The sequence below is a fragment of the Clupea harengus genome, chromosome 22 (assembly GCF_900700415.2).
Source record: "Clupea harengus chromosome 22, Ch_v2.0.2, whole genome shotgun sequence".
NCBI classification, from domain to species: Eukaryota; Metazoa; Chordata; class Actinopteri; order Clupeiformes; family Clupeidae; genus Clupea; species Clupea harengus.
The window spans coordinates 22,154,620-22,182,194 of NC_045173.1; the positions used below are offsets into that span (position 1 = coordinate 22,154,620).

The 27,575-nt window shown below is 39.1% G+C and overlaps 2 protein-coding genes and 1 long non-coding RNA gene across 4 annotated transcripts in view; 1 reads left to right on the forward strand and 2 right to left on the reverse strand.

The window, feature by feature from the left end:
* Positions 1-9,899, reverse strand: part of LOC116218399 (signaling lymphocytic activation molecule-like) — a 29,284-nt gene extending 19,385 nt beyond the window's left edge. The window contains exons 1-3 of one of the 2 annotated variants that reach the window (XM_042703043.1): positions 9,765-9,899; positions 8,230-8,544; positions 6,683-6,964 (exon numbers count right to left, since the gene is read on the reverse strand). In XM_042703043.1, the coding sequence (XP_042558977.1) occupies positions 6,683-6,964; positions 8,230-8,544; positions 9,765-9,810 (643 nt within the window). In that variant the 5' untranslated portion in view covers positions 9,811-9,899. The remainder of the gene's footprint in view (positions 1-6,682; positions 6,965-8,229; positions 8,545-9,764) is intronic. The other variant, XM_031559984.2, reaches the window with a different exon arrangement.
* Positions 4,802-6,151, reverse strand: LOC116218400. Its single transcript, XR_004162828.1, has 3 exons — positions 6,063-6,151; positions 5,400-5,476; positions 4,802-4,892 (listed from the first exon to the last, which is right to left on the reverse strand). It is a non-coding gene; the product is annotated as an uncharacterized LOC116218400 (long non-coding RNA).
* A 13,200-nt stretch (positions 9,900-23,099) lies between the features above and the next one.
* LOC116218326 lies at positions 23,100-26,130 on the forward strand. The gene is made up of 6 exons (XM_031559385.2): positions 23,100-23,386; positions 23,869-24,208; positions 24,396-24,766; positions 25,052-25,180; positions 25,284-25,351; positions 25,807-26,130. Exons 1-6 carry the CDS (start codon positions 23,329-23,331, stop codon positions 25,864-25,866), a joined length of 1,026 nt encoding a protein of 341 aa, XP_031415245.1. The 5' UTR covers positions 23,100-23,328; the 3' UTR covers positions 25,867-26,130.
* Positions 26,131-27,575: the final 1,445 nt, after the last annotated feature.

Genomic DNA, 27,575 nt, shown 5'->3' on the forward strand with positions numbered 1-27,575 from the left:
CCTTTGGAAGGCCCACCCCACACTTTAGGAACCATTTGCTCGGAAATGTCACCACCAGCTACTTCCTGGCTCGGTTAGGCTTGCATGTATAAAGCACTGATGGAAACAGCGTGCGGAGATAGCAACATGAGCATGCATATGTTGAGGTGGAAAGTAAGAAAGTCTGGTCAGAACTATAAGAGGTTTGATGGGGGGGTGGGGGATTGTTGTTGTCGTGTGTGTGCGTATGTGGGTTGGTTGGGTGTTAAATTGGGTCCCTATATTGTATAGAGACCACGGGTATTCTTGTTAAGACTTTAGAAATTAGGGGACCATAACATGTCATTTTTATGACCTGTGCATTCATCAGAATGGGGGGGGGGGGTCTTGTATAGAGACCACTGATATTCAAGAGCATGTGCCTTTCAAAGATTAATTCTTTGCTGAGACAGTTTAGAGGAATAGAAACTATATATTCAAGAGCTGAAATAATTGAATACAACTGAAAACTGTACAGAAGTGGTTTTCTATTAAAATATAGTTCCCTTTTACGGGCTTCTCAGTCTGGCCTTATGTCGTTTCCCGGTCCTCTCCCCACCTCTTCTCCGCCTCGCCTCCTGTCATAACACTTCAGTGTCCTGTCCAATTAAAGGCATAAAAAGCCCCAAATAAATCTTTTAAAAAAGATATATATATATATGTCTAGTTCCCTGTTTTGGTCAATGTGTCTTCATTGAATATAAAGACAAAGAGCACATGTTCAAACATAGAGAGCAGATACTGACCACAGTTTACATATGGTCTGGCTGTATCAATTTATCAGGAAACTTCCATGCGGTTTAAGAAAGATTCTTGGGACAGTGAATTTGTTCAATACGTGGTGTGCAAAGGCATACACACAAAAGTATGGTCAAAAAATAAATGTAATAATTTTTTTAAGTATTAATGCTCAATGTAATTCCATAGTGACATTGAAACAGTTCATTTGTTATTCATTCATATGAATAGTGATTCTTTGACAGTAGATTTTCACCATGTGGTGGTGCAGCGGGGGGCGTTGTCGCTCTACATGTGAATGTTCCAGCTAAGATTCCGGAGCACTTCGAGCTTTAATACATCGCTTTGGATAAAACCGTCTCGATATCTTTACCTTCGCCTGTATGCCATTCAGACATTGTTGAACACAGGCCAGTTTAAGAGCTTTTGGATAGCTGGTCAGTGCTTTTATGAAACAGGGCAATGAGAGTGCTTGTGGACAACTGGTCAGCAGGACAATCTGAGACTTGCTTATTATGTACATAACAGACTTTGTGGTTTCTTTAGGAAGATTTGCCACTGCTGCTTTAGTTGAGCATGTCTGAGCCAAGACCTTAACGCCAGTAGTTCACAAATAATTGATCACTTTATTTATGCCGATAAAAGCATGAACTTTTCAAAACCTCAGGTGAAATAGTCCCTCAATGCCTCTTTGATACCTCTGTAGACAGATGTGCACACACACGAAGAGAGTAAATGTTTATTTATTACACGTGTGGCATAACAAAATGGAGTGGAGCTAGGAATATAAAGAGCACGACTACGCCACCCTAGGAGTTGCGCCCAGGGAAATAGATGGGTGGATGAAACTAGCCCACTAGGGGCACACAGGTTCGTGAAACTGAGGAAGCGTGAGACGTGTGTCCATAAATAATAAATATGTTTTATTTAATTGCAACCAGGTAAAATACAAAAACACACGAACAGGGAACAGTAAGACAGACAAGGGACAACACAACAACCAAATGAACAGAACAAACAGGACTGAGGCTTACCAAGTCAGGCAGGTGTATTATGAGGGTAATGGGGTATTATCTCCAGGACACAGCAACCGTGCACTGCTCACACCAAATGCACACAAAAAGGTGAATCCACCCACACACACCAAAAATGAGTTTGAATCAAACACGGGAGATGTTACCACCACTACGGTGGGGAATGATGGACTACCTAGCCCTGCGGCACCCAGTACAGACAACAACACATTGAATACAAAACAAACCAAAAGTAGCCACCTAAAGATGGCTACAAATAAACAGAAAAGAAATACGAAACAACCATTAACACACACGCAAACACACACACGCAGGAGCAGCTCTTTCAGACAGCAGCTGCCTGGAAGGGGGGCGAGACGTGAAGGAAGACGAACATCAAACGATACAAATCACTAAAAGCAAAACAGCAGCGGCGTCAACCCACCCAGGCCAATTCCTACGGGAGAGATTGGAGAATGTTACCGCCACACAACGCTAGTATTACATTTAAAAACAGAGGCAGCAAGATAGCCTACCAGGCATCCAAGGGCATGAGACGCAGGAGGAAACAGGCAGCAGCTACTCTGTGTCCGCTAGCTACATACAAAGTATAAAACGTATGGGTGAGTAGCTAGCTAAAACACAGCAACCATTCACGCAGAGCAAGGACCCAAACATACCTGTTGGTGGCACGCAACGAACGTATAATCCGTTTGAGTGAACAGGAGACGGAGTAATAGGTGCAAATGACAACCCAAACCAAACAGGCTTAAACACACGACGAACAGGTGGACTTGAGCTTAACGCACAGGTACCATGAATGACGCATGCCCAGATGGCATCTCGTGGTTCATTTATACGGGCTGGGCAGACTCGCAAAGTGTCACTTAATTACAGGTAGATTGAGAGGGACGGGGAGAAGTAAACAGATGGTAAAGTGACGTCAGATTTAACCCGTCATGCTACACACGCTTTACAGGTTTGATGCCTGGTTTGCATCTCATGAAATACAATCTCTACTCTCTGACGTTTGCTAGGACAACAGATGAGCAGACTGAACTTTACACCTTTGGTAATGTTTGTTCTGTTAAAATTAGATGAGGGGGGTGGGTAATTGGTAATTGTTTATTGTTGTCCTTTCCCCACCTTGGTGCTAAGGCAATAGGTGCAGTACTGGCTGCCCCAGTGTTCTTCCCCGGTTGGGGTAACCCCCCTAAAGGTTGAACTTCACCCGTTCCCAGCCAGTTAGTCTTCACCCCACCCCCTTTTCCCCTCTCCTCTGTAGAGAAATACAGAGAGTGTTGCAGCTGTTCTACAGGGCAGGTGGCCGGATCTGAACCCTCCTCTTTGTGCACTGCATGCCGTATTCAAAGTGGTAACGTGCACTTCCCCATTTGCTGTGATCCCTTTTGGCAGTATCTGTGCCTAGGTGTGTTTGTGTGTGTGTGTGTGCGGACGTGTGAGTAGGCACCAGAGTCAAGAGCACAGGTGGTGTGGTGTTTTCACTGCTCTTCCAGGACTGGTAACCCCCCTCTAACTGCTCCATGTAACCCCCTCCAGTGCCCCCTACCCTCCTGTTGGCAGCCATTACCCCTCCCTCTTGCCATATGCCTGCTCATGGTGTGACCTGATGTGTTTTTACCCCAGCTGCGAGAACAATGTAACATGTATTAATAAATAGTTATTTTTCTATTGAATTAACACGTCTCTGTAATCACTTGAGCGTATCTGTGTTTGAGAGCCTGCTTGTCTCTGTTAGAGGTCTAGTTTGACATTGTGTATATCTTGGTGTGACAGGCCCCAGGTGGCGTAGTTGAGCACGTCTGAGCCAAGACCTTAACGCCAGTAGGTCACAATTAATTGATCACTTTATTTATGCCAATAAAAGCATGAACTTTTCAAAACCTCAGGTAAAATAGCCATCAATGCCTCTTTGATACCTCTGTAGACAGATGTGTGCACACACGGAGAGAGTGAGAGAGTAAATATTTATTTATTACACGCTTTACAGGTTTGGTGCCTGGTTTGCATGAAATACAACCTCTACTCTATGTCTGTTGCTAGGACAACAGATGAGCAGACTGAACTTTACACCTTTGGCAATGTTTGTTCTGTTAAAATGAGATGAGGGGGGTGGGTAATACTGGATGAATTTAAAACAAATCGTGGGGAAATGTATTTTACTGAAATGATTTTCAATGTAGAATGCCAATCTAGAGTTTCATGATGCATTCATGACCTGCTGTTTGTGTACGAGACAACAGTTTAATCTGAGCGGATAAAGAAAGAAGAAAAATACCGTGGGTAGGTGTGTCTTCAACTGAAAGTCAACAGAACGCATCCTGGTGGTATAAACAAATGAGACCAACTGAAACCCACACGGACTCATAATTACCACTGATTAACTGAGTAAAGTCTTTTGTTTTCACATATGACTTTGTGAGCCCTAACTATACTAACAGAAATATTAATGTATGGTTGCGATCTTGGGGTGATGGCATAACCACTGATGAAATATCTGATTTATACAGTAGGCCATGTAAATGAAATGTAAGACTCAGGTTTGTGCCATATCTCCATCACAGTAGTAGGACCACAAGGAGCTAATGTGATACTTAGAATATAGCAATGCAATGTGTTAAATAGGGTATCTGTACAAGACTTTCACAAAATGACATATTCAGTGACACAGATTAAACATATTTGTTAAGAAAGTTTGCTCTCTTCTCTGCTTCTAACAATAGAATTGAGTAAAACTGAAACCAATCTCCTCATTACAGCCACTAAGTCTCATTGTACAAAATAAGCTTTAAATGTACTTTTACTGACATCTTGCCTCCTAAAACATTGTGTTGTACTATTGACTGGATTGACATCTCTTGAGGTACATAAATATTTGCGCTGATTTATTAACCTCAAGCACTTCTTGATGTCATGTCTAGCTACAGTATATCTTCAGTGCACAGTAAAAAGCAGTGAAATGTAATTTTATAGGTGACCTAAGATCACAGTGCTGTCTGTGCCTGTGGCCGCTGGGGAATGTGGTTGAATTTTGGCGTAGATGGAGGTTAATAATGACTCTTGTCCCTCGGCAGCCAGTTCTGGTATGTGCTGTCCCTCTCCCTGAGAAAGGGGCAGGAAAGCAGGAGAAGGGAGGAGGTGTGAAGTGACAAAAACACAAAGAAGACAGGGAGGAAAAGTGCTGTCAACTCAGCCATAACAGGATTGTCTAGACATTTGATATTGGAGAGGGATATTTTTCACAAGCCTTGAGCAAGTTCTCTTGTAACATAATCTGCTGTGACCACCAAGACTTTTCTGTCATGCACAGGAAATGACATGTGGTTTTCTAATGGTGCTCTAGCTGAGACCAGGCTACTCTTCTAACCTTGTTGCTCAAGAAGTACATCTGTTCACAGAGAGGATGAGCAGAGCAATGTGCTTCAGCATGAGGCAGTAACAAACTCTCACAGAAACGCATCCATGCAGAGCAATGTGCTGCAGCATGAGGCAGTAACAAACTCTCACAGAAACGCATCCATGCATACAGCACACAGTCTTCCTGAACTCCTTACTTTAAGTTCGAATAAGTGTTTGTCAGCAATATTCAGTTAGCCTTGTGTTACTGACCTGACTGGTTCTTAAATCAGTGTGCAATATCTCAGAGTACTGAACGTCATTTTGTGGTTCTTCATTTGTAGATTGAGCTAAAAGATAAACAGACACCTGTTACTGCTAAGAAATACTACTCAGAAATACCACTGACTATCATCACCAAGACACAAACTGAAAGAAACTGACAAACACTGTGCTGCAGCTTGTTATCTGTTCTAAGTTCAGTGGATAATTTACTGCTATGGTTTCTGCTAACAGAGCAAACAGAATGACATGATGGTGAATGTTGAATTTATGAATGTTGGTGTGAATGTTTGATCAAATTATTTTTGATCATATCAGATTGTATTCTACAAACATATATATGCTACATATGCGCATTAGAAGTAGAAGTTGCTTGAGTATCTATCATGTCTTCATTTTACAAACCTGTTGAAAGTGTTTCTATGATATGAAAGGAAAATATTTAATTTGGATAGATTCCCTTAATATACCATTTAATAGTAATAAGATAATGTCTGGAAGTCATAAGATAATAATTTTCCAGTTTGTTTCATCACATGCACTGCTGGGCTTCCATTTAATAGCCCATTTAATAGCTGAACCCGGAAAATCATTTAAAACTTTTTAACATCCCTTCTGCTAAAAGGTGGGACAATAGGATGGACAAATAGCTACCTGCCTTCTATGTGGTTTCTCCTTTTCCTTAGACAAAGAAAAACTCCAACTACTGCAATAATACAGACCACACACAGAACTGAAATATAGATTATATGTTTTCTTCCTGGATCTGCCAAAAGAAACAGAAACATTTTCAGTGTAATCAAGGCATTTTATGTAAATGTTCACATTGCACATGGTTGTTGTTATTATTGAGACTACAAATTACATTCTATCAGTATCAAATTTTCTTGTGAGAAAATCCTGCACATAGGGAATAGTATAATTTCATTATACTAGTTTTCCCTTAACGAGCATGTCTTGGTTAGAATATTGACATACGTATCTTGTGAAACTAATTTATTACAGTTAAATGTGCAGTCTTTGATTATATTCTATTACACTTAGTCAAATTTGAATCCAGGACCTTTAATACATCAATTAAACACCACCAGATTTCATAGTCAGCATCGGTACTTGTACTACTACCATGGATCAGAATCACATTAAATATCATCATGATCTGTTGTATGTATAATGGTCATTTTGCACCAGGTTTGTAATGAAGATAAGCAAATCAGAAAAGGAGAATGATGATTGATTGTTTGATTGATTGATTGGTGTCATACCTGGAGAACCTGGAGAAGAAGATGCAGGACATATCTCCTGTAAGTGGTCAGACGACAGCTGGAATGTCACATTGATTATTGGGTTGGCAGCTACACAGTTAAAACTGGAAAGGCGTTCAAGGCGTTCAGGGTGAAGACTCAGATTGGTGTTGATGTCAGGGTTCCTAGTCTGGTTCAAGAGCATGTTTTCTTTATACCAGGACAAAGAGACATTTCTGCCATTCTCCACGGAGCATGTCCAAGTGCATGAACTGTTGTCATGCAGTGTCACCTTAGGACTGGACAATTGCTCTGGGAAAGGACAAGGTTAAGGAATTTAAGTTGAAGCAATAAAATCATATCAGGATAGATTCAAATCTGTTACAATATGAGAGTTGTTGACAAGTATTTAATGTCCCAAAATGCATGTGAGAACACATACACACTTAAAAATGCTTGCTAACTCAGTTTAGACATTGGGCTAGAGAGCCTTAGCTGATTTTATCAGTGTTTCATTTTCAGATGCATATCTGCAGCACATACGTATGTTTCAAATTTTTTTATGGAACACATTCATCACTAGTTACTTGTACTTCTATCTATGTTTTTATATCAAGTTTTGCTGCTGCTGCCATTTCAGTAAGCTACCTTTATTCCTGTGGCCTATACGCACATTGATATGATTCCTAACGCCTGAGGTCATGTGAAAGCAGACTTCTTCACTCAGTTTACTCACTCTGTAAGCCGGTATAAGTATTGTAGTTCATACAGTTCAGTTATAGTCAGAAGAAAAATGTAGAATAAATTAAAGCGCTTGAATCTTCCTTGCAAACCACAGAGCAAAACTACAAAATGTCAAGGCAATCTCAGACCTGTTAGATTTAGGTTGTTAACAGGTGAAATGAAGCTGGACATTGCCAATGGCAACTGATCACTTGAAATTGGTAGTTTTGGCAATATATTCATCTTGCCCCAAGATACAGTGCAGAACAAGTGCCATGACATCAACCTTATATAACAAGAGGAAGCTTTTCACAATAGCACTTTTGTTTGGAAACTATATTTTCATAGTAATGTCACAGCGCTTAGGAAAGAGGTCTATAGCTCCCACGTCTTAGCAGCTACATACAGTACATGCTTCTTATAATTTAAGCGTAACACATACATACAATGCAAGGTCTATGCTGTCAGGCTGACACCATTTACAATTAGAATCACTAATTCTAGTAGGCTTTGCAGTTTGCAGTATGGGGTAGGCATCACTTGGCATGAAGTGTTTGAAGAATAACAGTACTTACTGAATTACTAACTTCTGCACTCTGCAATTGCTATACAGTCCAGCACAGTGTGCATTTATTTATCTGAGCCATTTCCACATATTTTACCAGCACAAACATGGCCTTTGGGGTCTGACAGCATCATACTGCAGATGGTCATATAGACCTTTTATCCAATTACCTGTCTCACAGTTGGAGCACTTGCCTTTCACCTAATATAAGATTTAATCTGTATTGAAGCATAGATGTTAGTGAGAATATAAGTACAACTGTGGGTGTATTTAAGAAATGAACACTTACCATACACAGTTAGCTTAACATTATACTTTCCCTCTAAGCCCTCAGTGTTCTCAATGACATAACTGCCCGAGTCAGCAACTGTCAAGTTATGAAGAGAGAAGTGTCCAGTCTGACTGTCCCAGCTCAGGCGATTCTTAAACCTAGGCTTCTTTTCAATTCTAACCTGACCTTTAAAGATAGTTGCAAGGGTCTCTTGTTCTTCAGTCCTCAAACTACCGAATTGAGAGACCGGCACTGGAAACATAATGTTTCCTCCCTTAAGTCCTGGAACTTCCTTTTCCTTTGGTGTAATATGGTTTTCAGAAGAACAGAACTCTAAAAGGGGAAACAAAACATTTAATCTAAACTGGCATCATACAGTTTATTAGTTCTGAGTGGGTCATAAAGAGCAAGTCAAGATCATACATCAACCTGCATGCATGCCACTTTCATTATTGCCATTTCTGTGATCATATTGCTTAGAACACACAGTGAGGTCTCTGGACATATAACATTTTGGAATTTTTAAAACATAGTTTTCAGAAGACACATTTAAGTCATTCAGTTGTGTGCTTATTAATCTAATCAGTTGTTGTGCTTTCTTTGTTAGCCATCAGATAAAACTGCCATTTGAAGAAGGACTTCCGTGTAGGTTCATTATTGTTTAATGTAAACATAGTTTTGTTGAGGCAACATGTTTTAAGAGTGATCTTATGACTAGAGTAGAGAAAAGTCTTCCCATTGTACAAAGGTACAAAGGTATTCCCATTGTATTCTTCAAATATGATGGTTTTCCTTTTTCAAGCATTTACTCATGATTTTACGATATCAACTATGATAAATATATGATGTTGTTACCACAAACTAACCAATAGCATGTCACTGCTCAGCTGTCTTTGAAACTATCCATATTCCTGTCTTGTCTTGTTTTGCAGTCAATTAGACTCAATTAGATTCCAGGTTTTCACAAACACGGCAACACTTTTAGCTTCATCAGTTTGAACAGAGAATAGAAAAGCACTACAATATATGTATCAAAATGGCTCCAATTTCACGTACATTTTAATGTCAGTTGTATTTATGTTCTATTATCTTTTCATTATCTCACACACAGAGAAAGGGAGAGCAGATGGCGGATGTGTTGCCATGACTTCATTTGTTTAACAAATACTGCAGCCCTACAGTCTCAACTGCCATCTGCTTACCGGGATAGGTTCTAAAAATATAGTACATTTCCACATGAAAAAAAGTCATGATGTGGATGACTCATCTAATCCGCATAATACTATTGTTTTGACAATATATCACACTTAACCAGCAACTAGCACAATATACTTTACAGAATACTTTACATAGGTGTGCCGTTCTAAGTATATTTCAAGGATTTGTAATTACATTAACAGGTGTCAAACCACATAAAAAACAGATATTTGAGTAGACATCAAACAAACCATTCATAATAATCATAGAATTGCCTCTGTACCTTCGTGTATCATCAAAGCTTAAAGTATACAAAATGTTAAACAAAATGTCTAATTTTCTTTAGGTTCACTTACCCCCACAGAAAATCACCAACAAATAGGTCTTCCAGCATATCCACATATTTATATATATACAGTAGATTACAGATGATGCCTCTTTCAGACCTCCATAGTTCTATTGTTCTCTCTACTGCCGATGCCGAAAACTCAGGAAATGGGGAGGGGCAATGGGGAGGGGTCAAACTGACACCAATAGGGTGTAAAACTGATAAAGTTAATCTAAGGTCATAAATTGAAAAAAAATGACCTGTTTTACAGCTTTTACAGTATTTCCTACATTTGAATTTCATCAAATGTTTTATAAGCTAAACATTTTTTACATTTTATTTGATCAGAGCTTTTTTTTTTTAAACGGTTACAATTTGTCTGGATCAAGTACTGTTTTATGATTAGCAATGCTTAATTTCATTCTTTGGATCAGTTCAGGTTAGCTGCATATCTGTTGTATTAATAATGACTGTTCTCTGTTCGTTGTTTAGTGTTCTCACCCTCAACCCGCCTCCCCTTGCTCTAACTTCAGGCCCCCCTTGGAGGGCCCATGCACCCCACATTTTGGGAACCACTTCAAAGGTTTTGAGAAAGCCCCCAAAGTTACAGGCAGATCACACGCACTGCGTACACACTGCTTTATAGCACGATGGACAGGTGCATTTGCATTTGCTCGGAAATGTCACCACCAGCTACTTCCTCGCTCGGTTAAGCTTGCATTTATAAAGCACTGATGGAAACAAAGTGCGTAGGTAGCAACATGAGCATGCATGTGGTGAAGTGGAAAGTAAGAAAGTCTGGTCAGAACTATAAGAGGTTTGATGGGGGGGTGGGGGTATTCCTGTTAAGACTAGAAATTAGGGGACCATAACATGTCATTTTTATGACCAGCGCATTCATCAGAATTTTCCTTTCAAAGTTAATTTAGCTCAATGTTTTTGTTTCGTTTGTGTGTGTTGTGTGTGTTGTTGTTGGTGTGTTGTGTGTTGTTTTGTTCGTGTGTGTGCGTGTGCGTGTGCGTGTGCATGTGCGTGCGTGTGCGTGTGTGGGCTGGGTGTTATATTTGAAAATATATTTTTGAGCATGTGTCTTTCAAAGATGAATTCTTTGTTGAGACAGTTTAAAGGAATAGAAACTATATATTCATGAACTGAAATAATTGAATACAACTGAAAACTGTACAGAAGTGGTTTTCTGTTCAAATAAAGTTCCCTGTTTTGGTCAATGTGTCTTCATTGAATATAATGACAAAGAGTAGCACATGTTCAAACATAGAGAGCAGATACTGACCACATTTTAACAAGTCGACGCCAGGCCTGAGATTGGCTAAATGCTCAAAGCTATTGTAAGCCATACTTTTGGAATACACGTTACCTGGTTTATATATGGTCTGACTGTATCAACTTATCAGGGAACTTATGTTCACTGAAGGTGCAGGGCACATATCTTCATATGATATGGGACTGCCCTCCTGCCAGGTTATTTTGGAACAATGTTGCATCCAAATTATCTACCTTGACTGATGTTACAGTGCCTGTTAATATGAAAACATTGATTTTGAATGACTTGTCTACCTTAACACTGTCTAAAATCCAAAAGCGTGCAGTTTTTGCTGGACTGACTGCTGCCAAGAAAATGATCGCAACTCGATGGAAACCACCTCACTCTATGCCTATCGAGTCCTGGTCCCTTTCCTTTTTGGACGTAATATACCTGGAACTCTCAACCGCTCAAATTAATGGTGCTTCAGAGAAAACTATAAATGCATGGCACAGTATTGCTGTTTCTTTGAAAGAAATGGTGTAAACCTAAGCCTCCTTACTCTAGCCAAAGATGTTTGAGTTAAGTCCCTTCCATTTGTCTATGTCCCTATGTCTATATGTCATGTATGTCTGTGTGTCGTGTCTTTTCTGTCCTCCATATACCGGTGTATGTGTATTTTTATCTTTTATCTTTTCTTTTCACCTTGTCTTTCTGGCCACTTATATGGACTTCCCATTCCCATTTTATTTTATTTTATTTTATACGTATGTTTTTAGTTGTTCTGTTTTGCTGTTTTACTCTCCCTGTATAAACTCATTGTTATAAAAAAAAAAACATTTGATCACAAAAAAAAAAAAAACTTATCAGGGAACTTCCAAAGAGCTAGGCATCCTTAGCTGCCAGGCATTTTATGCATACTCCACACCTCTGTGAGGGATTGTGTAATGATTACGGGTATGGAGAGTTGAACCCAAAAGCACAGCAAAGAGACAGACATTGTCCAGCGAAAGTTCAGTTTTTACTTGTATTTTCAGAGTCAAAACCGGGAGATCAGTGATGCAAACAGGAGCAGGCAGGGTATCCAGAATCCGACGGACAGGCAAACAGGGTCGAAACCGGAAGATCAGTCATACAGGCAAACATATCCGAAGAGGGGCAGGCAGGTTATCCAACATCAGTAAACAAGTAAACAGGTAAACAGGCAAACAGGTAAACAGGCAAACAGGCAAACAGGTAAACAGGTAAACAGGTAAACAGGTAAACAGGTAAACAGGGTCAAAGTAGGGTAATCAGGCAAAACAGGGTAACAAAATGCAGGAGCTCTTGGCAAAACACAAAAGACAATCTGGCAGGGAACTAGTGAAAGTGGACAGGTATAAATACAGAGAGACTAATGAGGAGATGAGCTGCAGGTGAGGAGATGGGGGGGGGGACCAGGTGAGAGGGATGAGTGGATTGCGAGGCATGCGCGAGTGGCAGGATCTGAAATGACAGGAGAGATTGTGATGAGGCATGAAAGTAAAACCAGGTGAAAAAACACAACTAGAATTGAGGGGAATTCGTGACAGATCGGATAGGTCTACAGTGAGCAAGACAATTCTGAGATTGCTTACCACAGATATAACAATTTAAAGAAAAATACATTGTAAATGTATCTGTTTCAACTCAGAGTAGATAAACTGAATTTGTAATTTAAAGGATAAGCTTGTAATTGTAAAAAAATAAATACATATTTCAAAACAATCTTACAATATATGGTACAGTACAGTCACCCGAGGGGCATGTCATCTGCCCTTCATCTTCATTTCCAGACAAAGTTTAATGCCTGACAAGCTATTTCTTTGTATTTTATTTAATTAAAACAAATCGCTGTCTGATCATTTCCCTGGTTTGTTCCCCTGATGTGTAATCATACTGGCACCACATATCAGACTTATCAGTAGAGCATGAGGCAGTTATATCCTAATTACCTCTAAATGCTTTGAACGGCTGGAGCAGACAAATGGCGCTTCTCACTAGTGTGTTTACATTATTATGGGATGGCTAGCTGTTGTAGTTTTTCATTTGTGATAATAAATATGAAGGTTTCTGAATTTTCTGCCAATTTTAATGTAAAAAAATGTGCTACATTTTGTTTGCTTCTTGTTAAAAGGTTAATAAATTAATACTTTTACTGTGTATATTAAAACTATGGCTATGAACCCTGCCGCAAACTGTAGGCAACCTGAAGATGTGCGCTCTCACTAAGTGTATAGGCTACCTTTAACCTGAAGGAGGTGCTACAGGTTCAAATATCACTCTACTGCACTGGAGCCTTGATGTTTTTCTATTTAGGCTCTTCAATGTTCTTGTAAAATAATGTTAAATACAGGAACTTTTCTCTACTCTGGTTCTGACAGACTGGACAGAAATTCCTTCGAGGATCTCTGTGTACTGTGCTTCATTTCCTGTCCTTAATGTGAGTTTAGAGCTGCAAAGTTTGGTCTGGGGCTTCAGTCCAGGGAAGCAGGACAGGATATGCTCTACTGATAAACACAATCCAGCAAAGCAGCACAGGATGTGGTCTAAATATAAACACAACCAAGATGGCTACTTCAGCTTCCAAGCATTCCATCCTGTCTGTAGATATTTTTTCCGTTTATGTCACCCATTACATAATACATCAAAGGGAATTTGAATAAATAAAAAAAACAGTAGAACAAGTCAAATACAGTGTGTGTTGGTTACCTACAAAAGGTAAGTACAAAAATGAAATGTACTCATATAATCCATGGGTGTGTGAGTTGACAGTTGTATTCAACATTGAAGGGTTACAGTGAGTTCCGTTTATAAACAGGGCCTAGTGAAAGACGATTCACTATCAATTTACTTTCTGTAAATCAAGAAAGGTATTTGTGATGGCTAATGCAGCCAACTTTTTATGATACTTCTTTGATGTTCATCTTTTCACTGTCAAGGTTGTGCTGTGCAGGCTCTCATATGGACACAATTATACCTTCATGAGCAGTTTCAACATGACAGGCAGTGCCCCTGAAACAGGATGTTACGACCCCCTGCGCCCCTACAGACGATGCAATGGCCAAGCATGGCCTGTAGACAACGGTGGGGACAACTGATTGACTGATTACCCACACCTGGGGAGGTATTGGCGATAAAAGGGATCAATGGACACCTGACTCTCTTTCTCTGGATACAGACGTATTACCCCCAAGACACGTCACTTTTGTGTTATCAATTGTGTGGACCAAATAAACACGTGTGATTTTGTAGAAAACCTTTTGTCGTCTGCCTTCAATGTTTATGTTGCGGTCATGAGCAGGCCGTAACACAGGATGTGGTGAGTTTGCAAGGTTGGCGAACCACAGTGTTAACTATCAAGAAATGGTGTGAAAACCATGTTTAAATATGTCTTTAAAGTGGTTTGTTATTTGTAGAGATTTTAATCATAGAATCAATTCAGGGTAAAGCTGACTTTCTTGAAAGCTTTTAAGGAAATGCACTGCCAACCAAGAGGTTAGAATAGTGTGCACAACCTAAAACATGCCTTATTTGCAATTACAACATAAAAGTACAGTATATATCTTTTGAAACCATGGAAGTGTACTAATAATGTCCTTCTAACGTACAGTTGAATTTTTTCATAAGAGTTTTAGTATACGGCAGGGATGGCCCAAAGGCATTTTGATAAATTAATTGAATTCAGACCATAAAGATAGAAAACATCACAACACTTTCCAAACAGCTCTGTGTCTCCCCCACCTGTTCATCATCCAGGGACATATCTGTCCAGGTTGTCATTACAAAAGAGATACTGATTCTCAAATTGCTTCCCTAGCCAGGCATTACCTTTCATGCTAAATTATCTCCCTCTCTCTCTCTCTCTCTCTCTCTCTCGCTTGCCCACACAAGCCAGTGAGCCTTGTGTAAACAATGGCAAGAAACGCATACCGAGCTACATGCAGTTCTCTACCCTGTGTTGATCTCACCTCGTCGTCAGACAGTGCAGATTACTCAGCTTATACAGCAAGACACTTCACATCCTTTTAGATCTGAGAGATACTGTAAACAGGAAATGTTACTAAGAAACAGTCCACTAAAATGTACATTTAAATGTATTGACAATAATATTAAGAACATGACTTTATTTGCACTCTTACTCTTGATGGATTTTGCGGTAATTTGTGCGCACTAAAAGCCTACAAACATTGCAATCACAACATTTGTTGCCACCTATTGTTTCCTGGCTAAACTAGGCCAGGATGCTGTGATGCTGTGCACACATATTAGACGTGCCTTGCTTGTGAGGAATGGAAAGTTTCTCTGAGTGGCACATTGGAACTGTATGTGGTTTATGGTGGCCTAAATTCTTATTGAAACATGAAAGATGAGACGTAAGGCCACAACTGAAGCACATGCATATGCATCTGCTATTGCACATCTTGTAGGCATGTGCCTTTTGAGTGGGTGTCCGTGTATGTGGTTGGGGAAGGGCCTAACCTAGAAATCCGAGCCTTCTGCGCTTTCACTCAGAATTCTCTGAACTGCTTCCCTTATAGCGGAATTCCCCTCTTATTGAAATGGTTTGCTTCAGGTACCTCTTTCTCTGAACATGTCATTAAATATCTCTATTCAATGAAATGATGAATAAATACATTTCCTTTTTGGCCTGCCTGATTATTGCTACCATTAAGTATTTAAATGAAAATAAACATGCACACACTGAGACGGACCAAATCGCAGGGTTACAGTCTATAGGTGGGTGTGGCCAAAAAGCTCATAGTCAGAGTGAGTGTTCAAAGTCATGAGGGTTTAATAAAGCTTGAAAAGGATCAGCAACCATAAATCCAAACAAGATTCAGATTAGGAAACCTAAAGAAAAATCAGATGCAAAAATGTATGAATAAAAATAAAGAAAAAAATCTCAAGAGGAATGGCAAAATCAAGCAAACGCAATATATACGCCTCTAATTAAGCAGAGGACAAAATTGAAAACACACACTTAAATGCTTAATGGAATCTATTGCATGCAGATGAAAACCAACCAGACAGAGTATGTGTTTTCTTCTTGAGGGTAGGAAATGAGATATTTTGGGCAGAAACCTCAAAGAGTGTTGATGTGAGTCATGTGTTTGCCTTGACTCTGGAGCTGGAAACCCCCTTAACTTCCGCAACTGCTGCTCACATTCCAAAGAGGAATGAAAAGACCGATATTCTGGTGTGATTCTTCATCTGCCTGTAGATATGGGGACTATATGGGGACAGTGGTAATGGATGTAATTAAGCAGAAAAAAGCTAGTTATTTATGGTTAAAAAATGTATATTCCTGTGATTGCTAGGATTCAATAACACTTAAAAAATGCAATACATAAATGAGGTCTCATCAAATTAACTTTATTACATTATTGAGCAAACAAATAAATACTTAGTTACTTGATTCCTATAAAGGAAATTATTTAGTCAACATGGACAACACATAAAACATAAGAACATACATCACACAGCATATTTACATACATACTTTCATAGCGCAACGAGCACCATGAACACCCTTCAGTAATCACGCAGTTAAAATAGGTGGGGATACCTACATTTGGTAATTACTTTATTTCGTGTTGACTAATTAGTGGGTGTGGCAATCAAATCATTCTTTATCAGCCAATCACAATTATTCGACCATAGTTTATTAATGTTCACACAGAGCTCAGTGATTGTTCGACAATAGAACAACATTTTTTCTGGTCCTTTGGTGTTTTTCTCTCACTACTTATCAATCTTTTCCGTGCTAGTCTGGCTAGTAACCAAGTATGTCAGTGAGTTCTTACTGGTGGAGAATCTGATTAATGCTAGAAGGGAAATCCTGGAATCCTGAGAGAGGTAACCCCAGGTATGACGCAGAGGACAAGGAAGGCAACACGTTTTCTCGAGAGGACTTCACGTTTGTTGTGTGGACTGTACGGCTTGTTGGCGAAACAATCTATGACGGGACACTGACGGTAAACAAAGAGATTCAACAAACATACTGACCGGAGAAACTGCATTCTGGTCAGGGAAGATTCATCCACCCAAAGGGAGTCAAGTATATTTCTTTTGCTGCTCAATGGAGTGAAGCGGCCAAAACGTACCCTAGCAACGACCCAGGCCTGCTACGTTTGTGGATTAGGAGAGGGGTTTGTCGGTTACGGTAACGCTGTGGACGTTGTGTTTTTGTGGCAATTCAATTGTAGCTAGCTATCAGGTAGGCTAACGGCCTACCAGGTTAGTGGTAGCTTTGTTTGAGTTGGTAAAGGTTTTGTTTGGTAAAGGGTTTTGATTTTGTTTGTCCTAACGTGTATATTGAGTTTGAAAGCGACCTTTTGTCGGCAACTATGAGTTTGTCAACTATGTATGGTGAATCAGTTTTCTAAATGTGTGATTTTGTTAATTATTTGTATTTGAGAATAATAACTCTCTAGATGAAGCACTTGGTTTGGTTTTTATTTATATTCATACTGGGAACGGGGACCCAAGATTAAGTTAACTAAATAGACGAACCTTAAAGCTATTCTCTTAGAGAAGTGAGGGGAGCGCTACACTCCAGTGAATCTTGAAGAAGGTTCACGGCTGTTCTCTTTTTCTCTGTATTTTTAATGTCATGTCAGGATGCTATGAAGTGAGTTGTGCCGAACAAAGTTGACCGACAGAGAACCACAGTACCAGTCGATTTGATGGACATAGTAATTGCTTTGTGATGCGGTGGCCATTCAACTGGACAAAGGCCATGGCTTCAGTGGCAGTGGCGTGGAAGCTTCAGCACTCCAAGATTTGTCAAAAAGTTTATGAAATTTTACAGTTTTATGCAAAAGTTTGGCCACCCCTGATAGTTATCATTATTTCAGATTATAATCTGGTGGCCTTTCAAAGCAGCAATATCATTTGGACATAATTTACACTTTATGGGAAAGAAAATCACATTTCAGATCTGTAATAACATGTATTGAATCGACAGAAACAATGCAGTGTGCATCATAAGAATAACAGATATGTGCAAAAATGTGGGCACTCCAGTGGAATAAACACATCAATATTTGGTAGCCTCCCTTTGCTGAAATAACAGCATGAGGATGCTTCTTATAGCCACTGATAAGTCCCTCCTTACAAAATGTCTCCAGTTGAGTCAGGTTTGATGGCTGTCATTCCATGTCAAGTGTGACAATGGCTCCCACTCGACCGTCTCAGATTTGGCTTCATACAGGCCTTCAAAGATGCTGCAACAGAGCGTAGAGTAAAATTTTCGAGGAAATTCAAGCACCCCAAATACTATGATATACCCAAGCCACACCCTTGGAAGTCCATATTTGTCAAGTAATGGTATCAGATTTTAAGCCTAGAAAGTTTGAAGGAGCTACCTTAAATACTTTTCTAGTTATAGCAATTTGAAAATGGCTCTTCAGAAAACGCTGCTAAAAAAGCGTCTGAAAATGCACATGACATAGTTGCTAATACATCTTTTTGTGACAAAACTATTGGGAGTAGAGAGCTAATATTTGGGACTATACCTATTAAGAAGTATATGAACAACCTTGAATTTTTTCAGCCAAATTTGAGACGGTTGAGTGGGGAGATTTTCTGACCAAATAACTCTCTTAGTTTCATCTGTCCATAACACTTTATTCCAAAATGGTTATGGCTTGTCCAGATCAGCCTTTGCATAACTCAAGCGACTCTGCTTGTGGAGAGTACACAGAAAAGGCTTTTTATGCATTACCCTTCCATCGGGCTGTCCTTGTGCAAAGTTTGCTGGACTGTGGAACGATGTACAATGACACCATCAGCAGCAAGATGTTCTTGGAGCTCTTTAGAGGTGATCTGTGGTTTGTCTGTGACTATTCTAACCATTCTTCATCTTTGCCTTTCATATATTTTTGTTGGCCTATCACAGTGACGTGCGGTGAGGCTCGTGGCTGGTGAGGCACTGACTTTTTCAGAGTCAAATTTACAAATACATAAACCCAATTTAGTAACGGCGCCTATTAACGTCCGAAACCTATTAACAGCCTCACGCAGGTACATGTTACTTAATATTGATTTCTATACGACAATTCAACGTGACGTCATAACAACAGATAACTTACTTCCGGGTGGCTAACGTCGCCCCTGCCCATAGTAAACCTTAACAAACCAACAGGATTTTCCATGTAATTTAACCAGGCTACAAACACGTTTATTCATAATTGTGAATATGATAACAACACGTTTTATGAGTATGATCTTGTGAACTGAAAAAAGAGACGTTCCCGATGTCGTTGCTGTTGATATTTGTTAGCGAGTAACGGTCATATTGTAATGGTTTATTGTATCAAACTCGTAGTGACTGAGATCGCTACAATATCCAACTTAACGATGAACAATTTTCAGGACTGTTTGTAGCTTTCCAGCTATCTGTCTGGACACAAGAATGTTTCCATACAGATATTAATAAAGTACATATCTATCTATCTTATTGACAGTATTGAAAACTTTGTCATTGTATTGTAGATGAGCAGTTTTGAGGGTTTGTGCTCTCTTAGCAGATGTGGTTGGACTGGAGTTAGCTAACTCAGGTCCCAGGTGTTGTGATTGGGCAAAATCAGTGTGATCAGCAGGGTTTGGCCGACCTGCATTATAAAAAAAGATTAAGTAACCGTATCATAGCCAAGCCAGATCACGCCACTGTGTGTGGTTTGTTTATTTACAACAACGGGACTAGCATTCTCACGCTAGCAAGCTTGCACGATATGCTACCCAACGTTATGCTACCATTATGCTACCCAACAAAAACGTTTTATAAATGACCTGTGAGAAAATGTCTTCCGCAAATCCGGTCATGAGTGGTTGGTTGCCAGCCTGTCCACAGTTTGGTACCGTTAGATGCAACGAGACCGCCCGGTAAACGTACTAAGGCTGGATCTGTGCTAGCGTTATCCACCTGTCTTAGTCTCTGTATCCAGATTTTCTGTTGGGTCGATTTAGATTTTACCGTGGGAAAACGAAAAAAAAGCCTAAACCTAATTCTTTACATTCCTTGGTACATCTGGTATTACAACCCCAAACACAACACGTCTTCGGCATGACGTTAATCGATTCGTAAATTAACTACTATTGTACTGTCCTCGTTGAGGTGTGATAACTTCAACTAGACAGCGAGCTAAACTCTCTTATATTCATAAAGATGAAGAATGTCTTGTATTCTTGTTTGCAGATTTATTCTTCAAATTGTACTGAATCCACGACAATAAATTCAAGTGATCAAAGGGTGAAAGAGTAAACTAGAACACAAAAAGCTAAATGTTGCAATTAGCCAAGTCACCTAGTTCCATGAAGTAAAGAAAGCACATGTTAAGCTAACTGTTAACATTTCCTAATAGCATCCACGTTTTAACATTGCCTTTTTTAGCATTATAACTACGTTTTTAAACAATGAAATGAACTTAGTTATAACAAGATACAGCGATGCCTCTGCTGGGGAATCAACCTGTAATAAGGAATCTCTCCGGTGTAATGACCGTCAGCCTGCCGTTTCTACATTATTCTGAACAATTTTACCCGCCTACTTCCTGCACGGCTCAAAATTACAAAGTCTGGATTAAACTGAAATTTTTACAAATTCGACAATTCAAATTAAATGCCTAGAGGCAGAACAACCATAAACTACTATGCTATGCTACTATACTAACAACTGTTGACAGGATGACAGTTAGCCACCCGGAAGTACCTTGGCAACCTTTGTTTACAAACATTCTGATTAGGTCTATATCAACCAGGATAACGGATTTTAAACACCATACGCTCCTACCCAAAGGGGGTATTTAACTTGTATGTGTGCAAACAATTGCAGTACAGCGTTATTTAGTGTACTAGACAGCGATTTATTTCTGTGTGTACAAACCCTCATGGAACGAACTGAACGAATTCGATTTCGCAACGAGAATTTGTGAGGCTCATAGAGCTTTCCATACAGAAAGGCTGTTAATGGGTTCCACCTCCTGTATCAGCTAATTTTGCGTGTCGGTCTACACAACGGAAAAAAACTGAAAACACGTTTCAGTTGAAAAGCAAACAAGTTACCAGTCCTAATCTAGACACCCACCGCTACTGAAATATGTAAGATTGATTGATTAAATATTATTCGATCTATAAATGTTTTTAATAGCTGGGGCGTTAATAGGCGCCTTTACGATAGAGTATCTAAGATCACCATTCAATTGGCAGCTTTCACATTGACTACTGGTTGTTTTTCATATCAGCATTCTTTACACACACATAGGTAAGGTGCATACAGTAGGCAGCTGCTAGCTTGTGATGAACTCACGTGTAAATATTATGCACTCATGAATATGAACTCCTGAATATGAACTCTTTCTTACGAAGTTGCACAAGCACCCTGAGGGTTTCTACCTTTTCCCATTATAACTTTAAGAGTTAAATCGAGGAGACTATAACATCAGCTAGATAACCAGCTATCATTTCATGCAAATTGAACTCTTCCGATTAACTCGTAAGGTTATGAAGTGTACTTAGCTAGCTAATTAGCTAACGTAGCAACAGGATAACCATTGCAACCAGGAAACACAACTTACCTACAATTTAATTTTAATTTCTCAAAATCAGCTCACCAATAAAAAGCAGTCTTGGGTTCCAAGTGATCACAACCACTTGAGTGATGTTAAATGGCTTCACATAGACATAAAACAATCCCAAGAGAAATAATGGGAAATCAACGGAGCTGCCGCTGTAAGTTCAAAACCAAATTTATTCTTGAGGTTCCAACAACGCTTTGAATGTGAGAAGTCGATTGAGTTATCTTCTGTCCCGTCACTTGAAGTATACCTTTTAACTCCGGCATTGGTCTCCCATTATTAATCATTTCACGTTTGGACTGAAAGTCCAGTTTTGAGAACTGCTTCAGCTTAGCAATAAAATCATCCATTTTCGCCGTCAAGTAGAAGTGTAGAAGAAGAGCAACGTTTCCCAGGATAACCCCGACAGGTGCGCTCTCGCACGCCCCCTTCATTGAGGCAGAGGTACTGTGTGCCTCACCTACATGATTTTTCAATGCGTTTTGAGCTCAGCTCAAAGGTTCTACGCATGCGCACGCATGCGCAAAACCCAGTTTGGAGCGATTGCGCAATCCTAGGTGAGGCACTGCCTCACTAGCTCCCATAGACAATACATGGTGCCTAACCTGACCGCACGTCCCTTGTTTTCTCCCGTCTATTTGAATAGGACATGCGCAAATTCAGCGATTTTGATTGTAAAAATGCTCGAAATGATTGGAATCATGCAGAAATTACACATATACCACAGATTAATAGAGAAACATCAATATTTATTTTATTTTATATATATATATATATATATATATTTTTTTTTTACTTTTCAAGATGACAGGTGAGGCTCTGCCTCACCTGCCTCATAGGACCGCACGTCCCTGGGCCTATCACATCTTTCCTTCAGGACTGTTCCTGTGGCTTTCTATTTTCTTACTACATTTCTGACAGTGGAGATAGACACCTCAAACCTTTTTGATAACTTTGTATATCCCTCTCCTAATTAATATCGACAAATCATCTTAGTTTTGAGGTCATTAGAGAGTTATTTTGAGGTTCCCATGTTGCTACTCTCCAACAGGGAATGAAGGAAAAGCTCACCTAGCAATTCGCTATGTTAAATCAGCTTTTTCATGATTTGTTGCAGCTTTATTTGCAGTTTAAGGTTCAATCAGCTGATCAAAAGAATTTTGTGTTTCGATCAGTCAGCATTAAGCGACTACAGGTATTCAAATCAACACACTTAAGGGTGCCCACATTTTTGCACGGCCTATTTTTCACATTCGATTTTATTTCATACACTCAATATTGATGCATTACAATTGTTTGTCTGAAAAACATCCCATCATCCAGCTTTCCGTTACACAACTACCATAGTTAAATGATAGAGAGACTATAATTTTGAATACTCTCTTGTATGTGTTTGTGTGTTGATAACTTACCATGATTGTGTCTTCATATGTCGATGCTTAACGTTGTCTACGGTGATGCCGGAGTGAAGATGTAATAACATTGTTTTGAATGATCACAAATTTGATGTATGTATTTTATTGATATTAACCCATGTATCCTTCAAAGGTCTAAAAGGCAGTTAGAACTAGATCAGCAGGTTAGAACTTAGATCATGAACACACACCGAGCGAGAAGGGATACGCCTTTCTGAACAGTCAAATGAGGGCGGAAGAGGAGGCACAAAGGATATTCCACTTGGCAGCATATTCTTTACAGTTAGAAAGTCAATAGTTACAAGAAATGCTCAACAAATGTATGGCTCAGCGATGATGCACATCGGGACATTGGTAGTTATTTTTATACATTATGGTAAGTAGGCCAATACTGTGCTGTTGCGTTCTTGTGTAAGCATGGTCGAAACAGAATTGCGTTATTTCATTGTCCAGCAAACAGACTTTTGCGATGCTTGATTAAGAGAAGATTGTACTAATTTCATTTAGAATATCGTTAGGATAACATTACAAAGGTATATCATTATTGATAGTTTCTAAACGAATGCTTAGTAGGGCAAACTTAAATATTTCATTACAACTGAAAATGTTCCGAAAACAGTATACAGATATTAAATGATGTTTTGTTAAGAAAAATAATATTTAAATGTCGAGGACTGAACCCCTGTTCAGCCAGACCAAGTGCAAACTTTCAGAGCTTTTCCATGCAAATATTTCAGACGAAAACTTCCTAGTTGAAACAGGATGGATAGCACCTCAATTCCAATCATGTTGCTACATGTCCTGTGCCGTTTTAATAATGATTTCACCTTGAGGCATTTTTTTTTACCTGATCCCCAGATCTGATGTGTTCCTTGAAGGATGATGTGAAGAGAATAACAGCAAAAGAGGGGAACACTGTTACTCTGCGGCCTGAAGTACATACACTGGAGATTGATGCTCAAATTCTTTGGTCGTTTAATCAGAATAGTAAAGATTCTAAAATAGTTAACAGTCAGGTGTTTAAAGGAGATATTAATACAGAATATTCAGGGAGACTCAAAGACCGACTGCTGCTGGACAGAAATACCGGATCTCTCACCATCAGAAACATCACCACCAGAGAGTCTGGGATGTATCGCCTTCGAATAATTAGTGAACATGTCTCATCTTGGGACTTTAACTGTACTGTCTATGGTGAGTGAGAACGCAGTAATACATAGTGTATTAACTAACCTGATGCACACACACACACACACACACACACACACACACACACACACACACACACACAAATAAACAGACGTCATTTTGCATTTACTTGTATAATTAATGTACACTGTCCCTGTTACAAATTGTAGTATGATATGAATAGTTCTCTGATTAAGTAAAAACTTGTGTGTGTTTATCTCACCAGTTCCTGTCTCTGCCCCCAACATCAGTAGAGGACATTCTCACTCCAACACCAAAACTGCTAAGAGCCGCACTTGGTCAGGAGCTGAGTCCCAGTCCAGCTCCAATACAAGTTGTCAGGTGTTGTGTTCTGTGAAGAATGACAGGGAGGTGTCCTTATCCTGGTTCAGAGTGAATCAACTGATTAGTCAAACAAGCAGTCCTGATGTCAACACCACCCTGTCCCTCACTCTGGATATAGATGAGAAAGACAACACTGTGCATCGTTGTGTGTCTGCCAATCCTGTCAGCAATGACACCACTTATCTCAACATCACTGTCATGTGTTCTTCTATGAATCATAAAGGTTTGTCAACATCGTCTGAATTCTACCGTCCAAAGGTGAAAATAGTAATTTTGTGTAATTTTAAGTGGTGTTAATGGTACTTTTGACTGGATTGTAATGCTAAATTGAATAAATGTCTTTATGTTATGAAGTGATCTAGTACAATAGATGGGGGCTGGAAGGGGGCTGTTCACGTAATGTACCTTAACACAGTTTGACCAATGGATGGTAATACAACCATATTGTGAAACACTGGAGACTGCATTTTATTCAAAAGAACTCATGTTAGTTTGGTTTGTCTTTCAGATCCTTCAATGTCTAAACGGCAGTATCTTATCTTTCTGTTAGCACTCTGCCTTTCTGCTACAATTGCAATTGTGGTCATGGCAATATATTTGAAGAAGAAAAGAGAAAATAATAGTAGTAGATGTACAGGTGGGCATCCCAGTAAAGGCATGACTAATTCTTCTTATTTTTGCATTGATTTTTTGGAGTGCATGACTATACACCCACAAATCAAACGTGAAATGTTTTTCAGCTCACAGTCTTGAAGAGTCGCAGTATGCTGATGTGAAACATTGTGCACGTACAAAGGAACAAAATCAGGTGATTATTACACTGGGGTGTGTTTTGTCGATGGCTCCATATTGTGGAGCCCTAATAACATTGATTGGTAATGACCAAAGCAATGAGCAAAGCGGGTCGCGCATGAACCAAAACTATCGTGTGGCACGTGGGAGCATTGCACTGACCCACTCGAGTTTGCGCTTAGGATCTTCCTCATGGTTTTAAATTAACAAAATGATTTTGCCAAGTTATTAAATTAGCTTTAGTTCATATATTGTTGATGTTGCTCATGGCTTTGCTTGTTGTTCATTATCCATCAATTAAGTTAGGGCCACGTGTGTAGGCTACATGTATTTTCACTTTAACAGATTTGTAGTTGAATTTCTTCATCTAAATTTGCCTGACACATATATTACATCATGGCAGTAACCTCACAAATTCATATTGTAGGTTGTAATTCAATGTTTTAATTTTGTATTTGTATTTTGTCATAGGATGTCTTACAGGAGACTGAACCGACCTGTGATACGATATACTCAGGTGTTGTGACATAAGATTAATGTATTGTACTTCTATTTAATTATTCTTTAATGTATGTTATGTTTTTTATAATATACATTGTAAAACTTTACACTGTAATTTTGCAACAGCAGCAGCTTCACCTGCAAAGTATTGTATTTTTTACTGTTCCGTTCTTCATTTCAAAATAATAGCATATTACGAGAAATAAATGTACAGTTCTTTATTGTATTCTTGTAAGTTTAGAATACATTACTGGTCACAGTTTTGTCAGTAAAGTACTCTATATTTTTAGTATATAAACTGTATGTGAATCTACAGTATGTTTCTTGAGATGTTATTGTACTACTATTACTACTATACATTCTTTGAAAGGATGTGTTAAAGCTGACACAAACTGCCCTAAATTCTTTCACATAAATGGATGAGTTTCAGGACAACGCTTATTGTATTTTGACACATTCATTGTGTTAACAATCACTAAAACTGGATTGGAACTGGCCATTTGTTTTGGAAGCCAACGACTTAATGTCATTACAAAATATATGTATCTTTCATATCATTTAAAATATCATTTTATTAACCATGGAGACTGTAGTGCTGGAACCATGCTGACCTGCTCTATGGCAACATTATGTAACAGTTTTACCTTAAAATAACAGCTTCAAAATCATTTTGGTGGTACACTGACTTGTAATATGGAGAATGGCGTCTGTGCCATTGCCACAGCATGCCCGGTGCGTCTTGTTTTGCACTTTGTTATGTCACTTTGGGAATTCTCGCAAGAACTGTGTAATGCTTTATGTCACCACCTCACGCAACAACAACTAGAGCCATACTCTAGCCATAAGCTAGTGCAGTATTCTCTGTATGGACATCATGGCAGAGGCGATGAAGAAACCGAGGAAGACGTTGTCAGAGGTAGTGAGGAAAAGAAAAAGAGAGAATTACTGAGCAAGAGTCTCGGACTGACTTTTACTTTGCTTTTAAAAGTTACAACAGGATGCAAGTCAGATGCTGAGCTGTTAGGAAAGTTGTCGACTCCCTAGTTTTTCATCATAAACGTGTCAGTTACATCTCTGTAACCTTATTGTTAACCTACATGGTAGAAATGTAGACCAGTGGTGTAAAAGTGAACTACACTCCGCAACTTTCGGGGGAGCTCAGTAGCAAAAAATACCAATTCTCGTGTAATGGGGCTTTAATGGAGTGAGAATCCAAAGGATACTACTCAGTGTAGTGGAGAGGATATAGACAACAAGGCGATAAAGGAGATGACCAGGAACTTCTACGGCTATTGTCAGAAGGCCTTTAATTAATTCCCTGCTATAAATATAAAAAATAATTTAATAAATGTATTCACTAAGCACTTATACATACTTACAATCACTGAGGGTTAGTTTCAATTCACATTACATCAACACACAGTATACAATTTGTCCACATTCATCATAATATAAATCCATAAAGTTTTGAAACACATTTTACCTTTTCCATATCCTCTGTGGTTTCAGCCTACCAAAGTCAGTGTGAGTTATATTCGTCTAAGACATGATAACATATATATATATACAGTATATTTGAACCCTTTTGACCTCTACATCATGCACTGTCATGCATTGTCACTATGTGCCGTGTGTCAGATCACCTGCCTATGTATTGTAAACATGGCAGTGTTGACAGAACTCTAAGGACAATGCTTATGTTGAGAGAAGGATGTTCACTGTTTTGGAGACAGTACAGG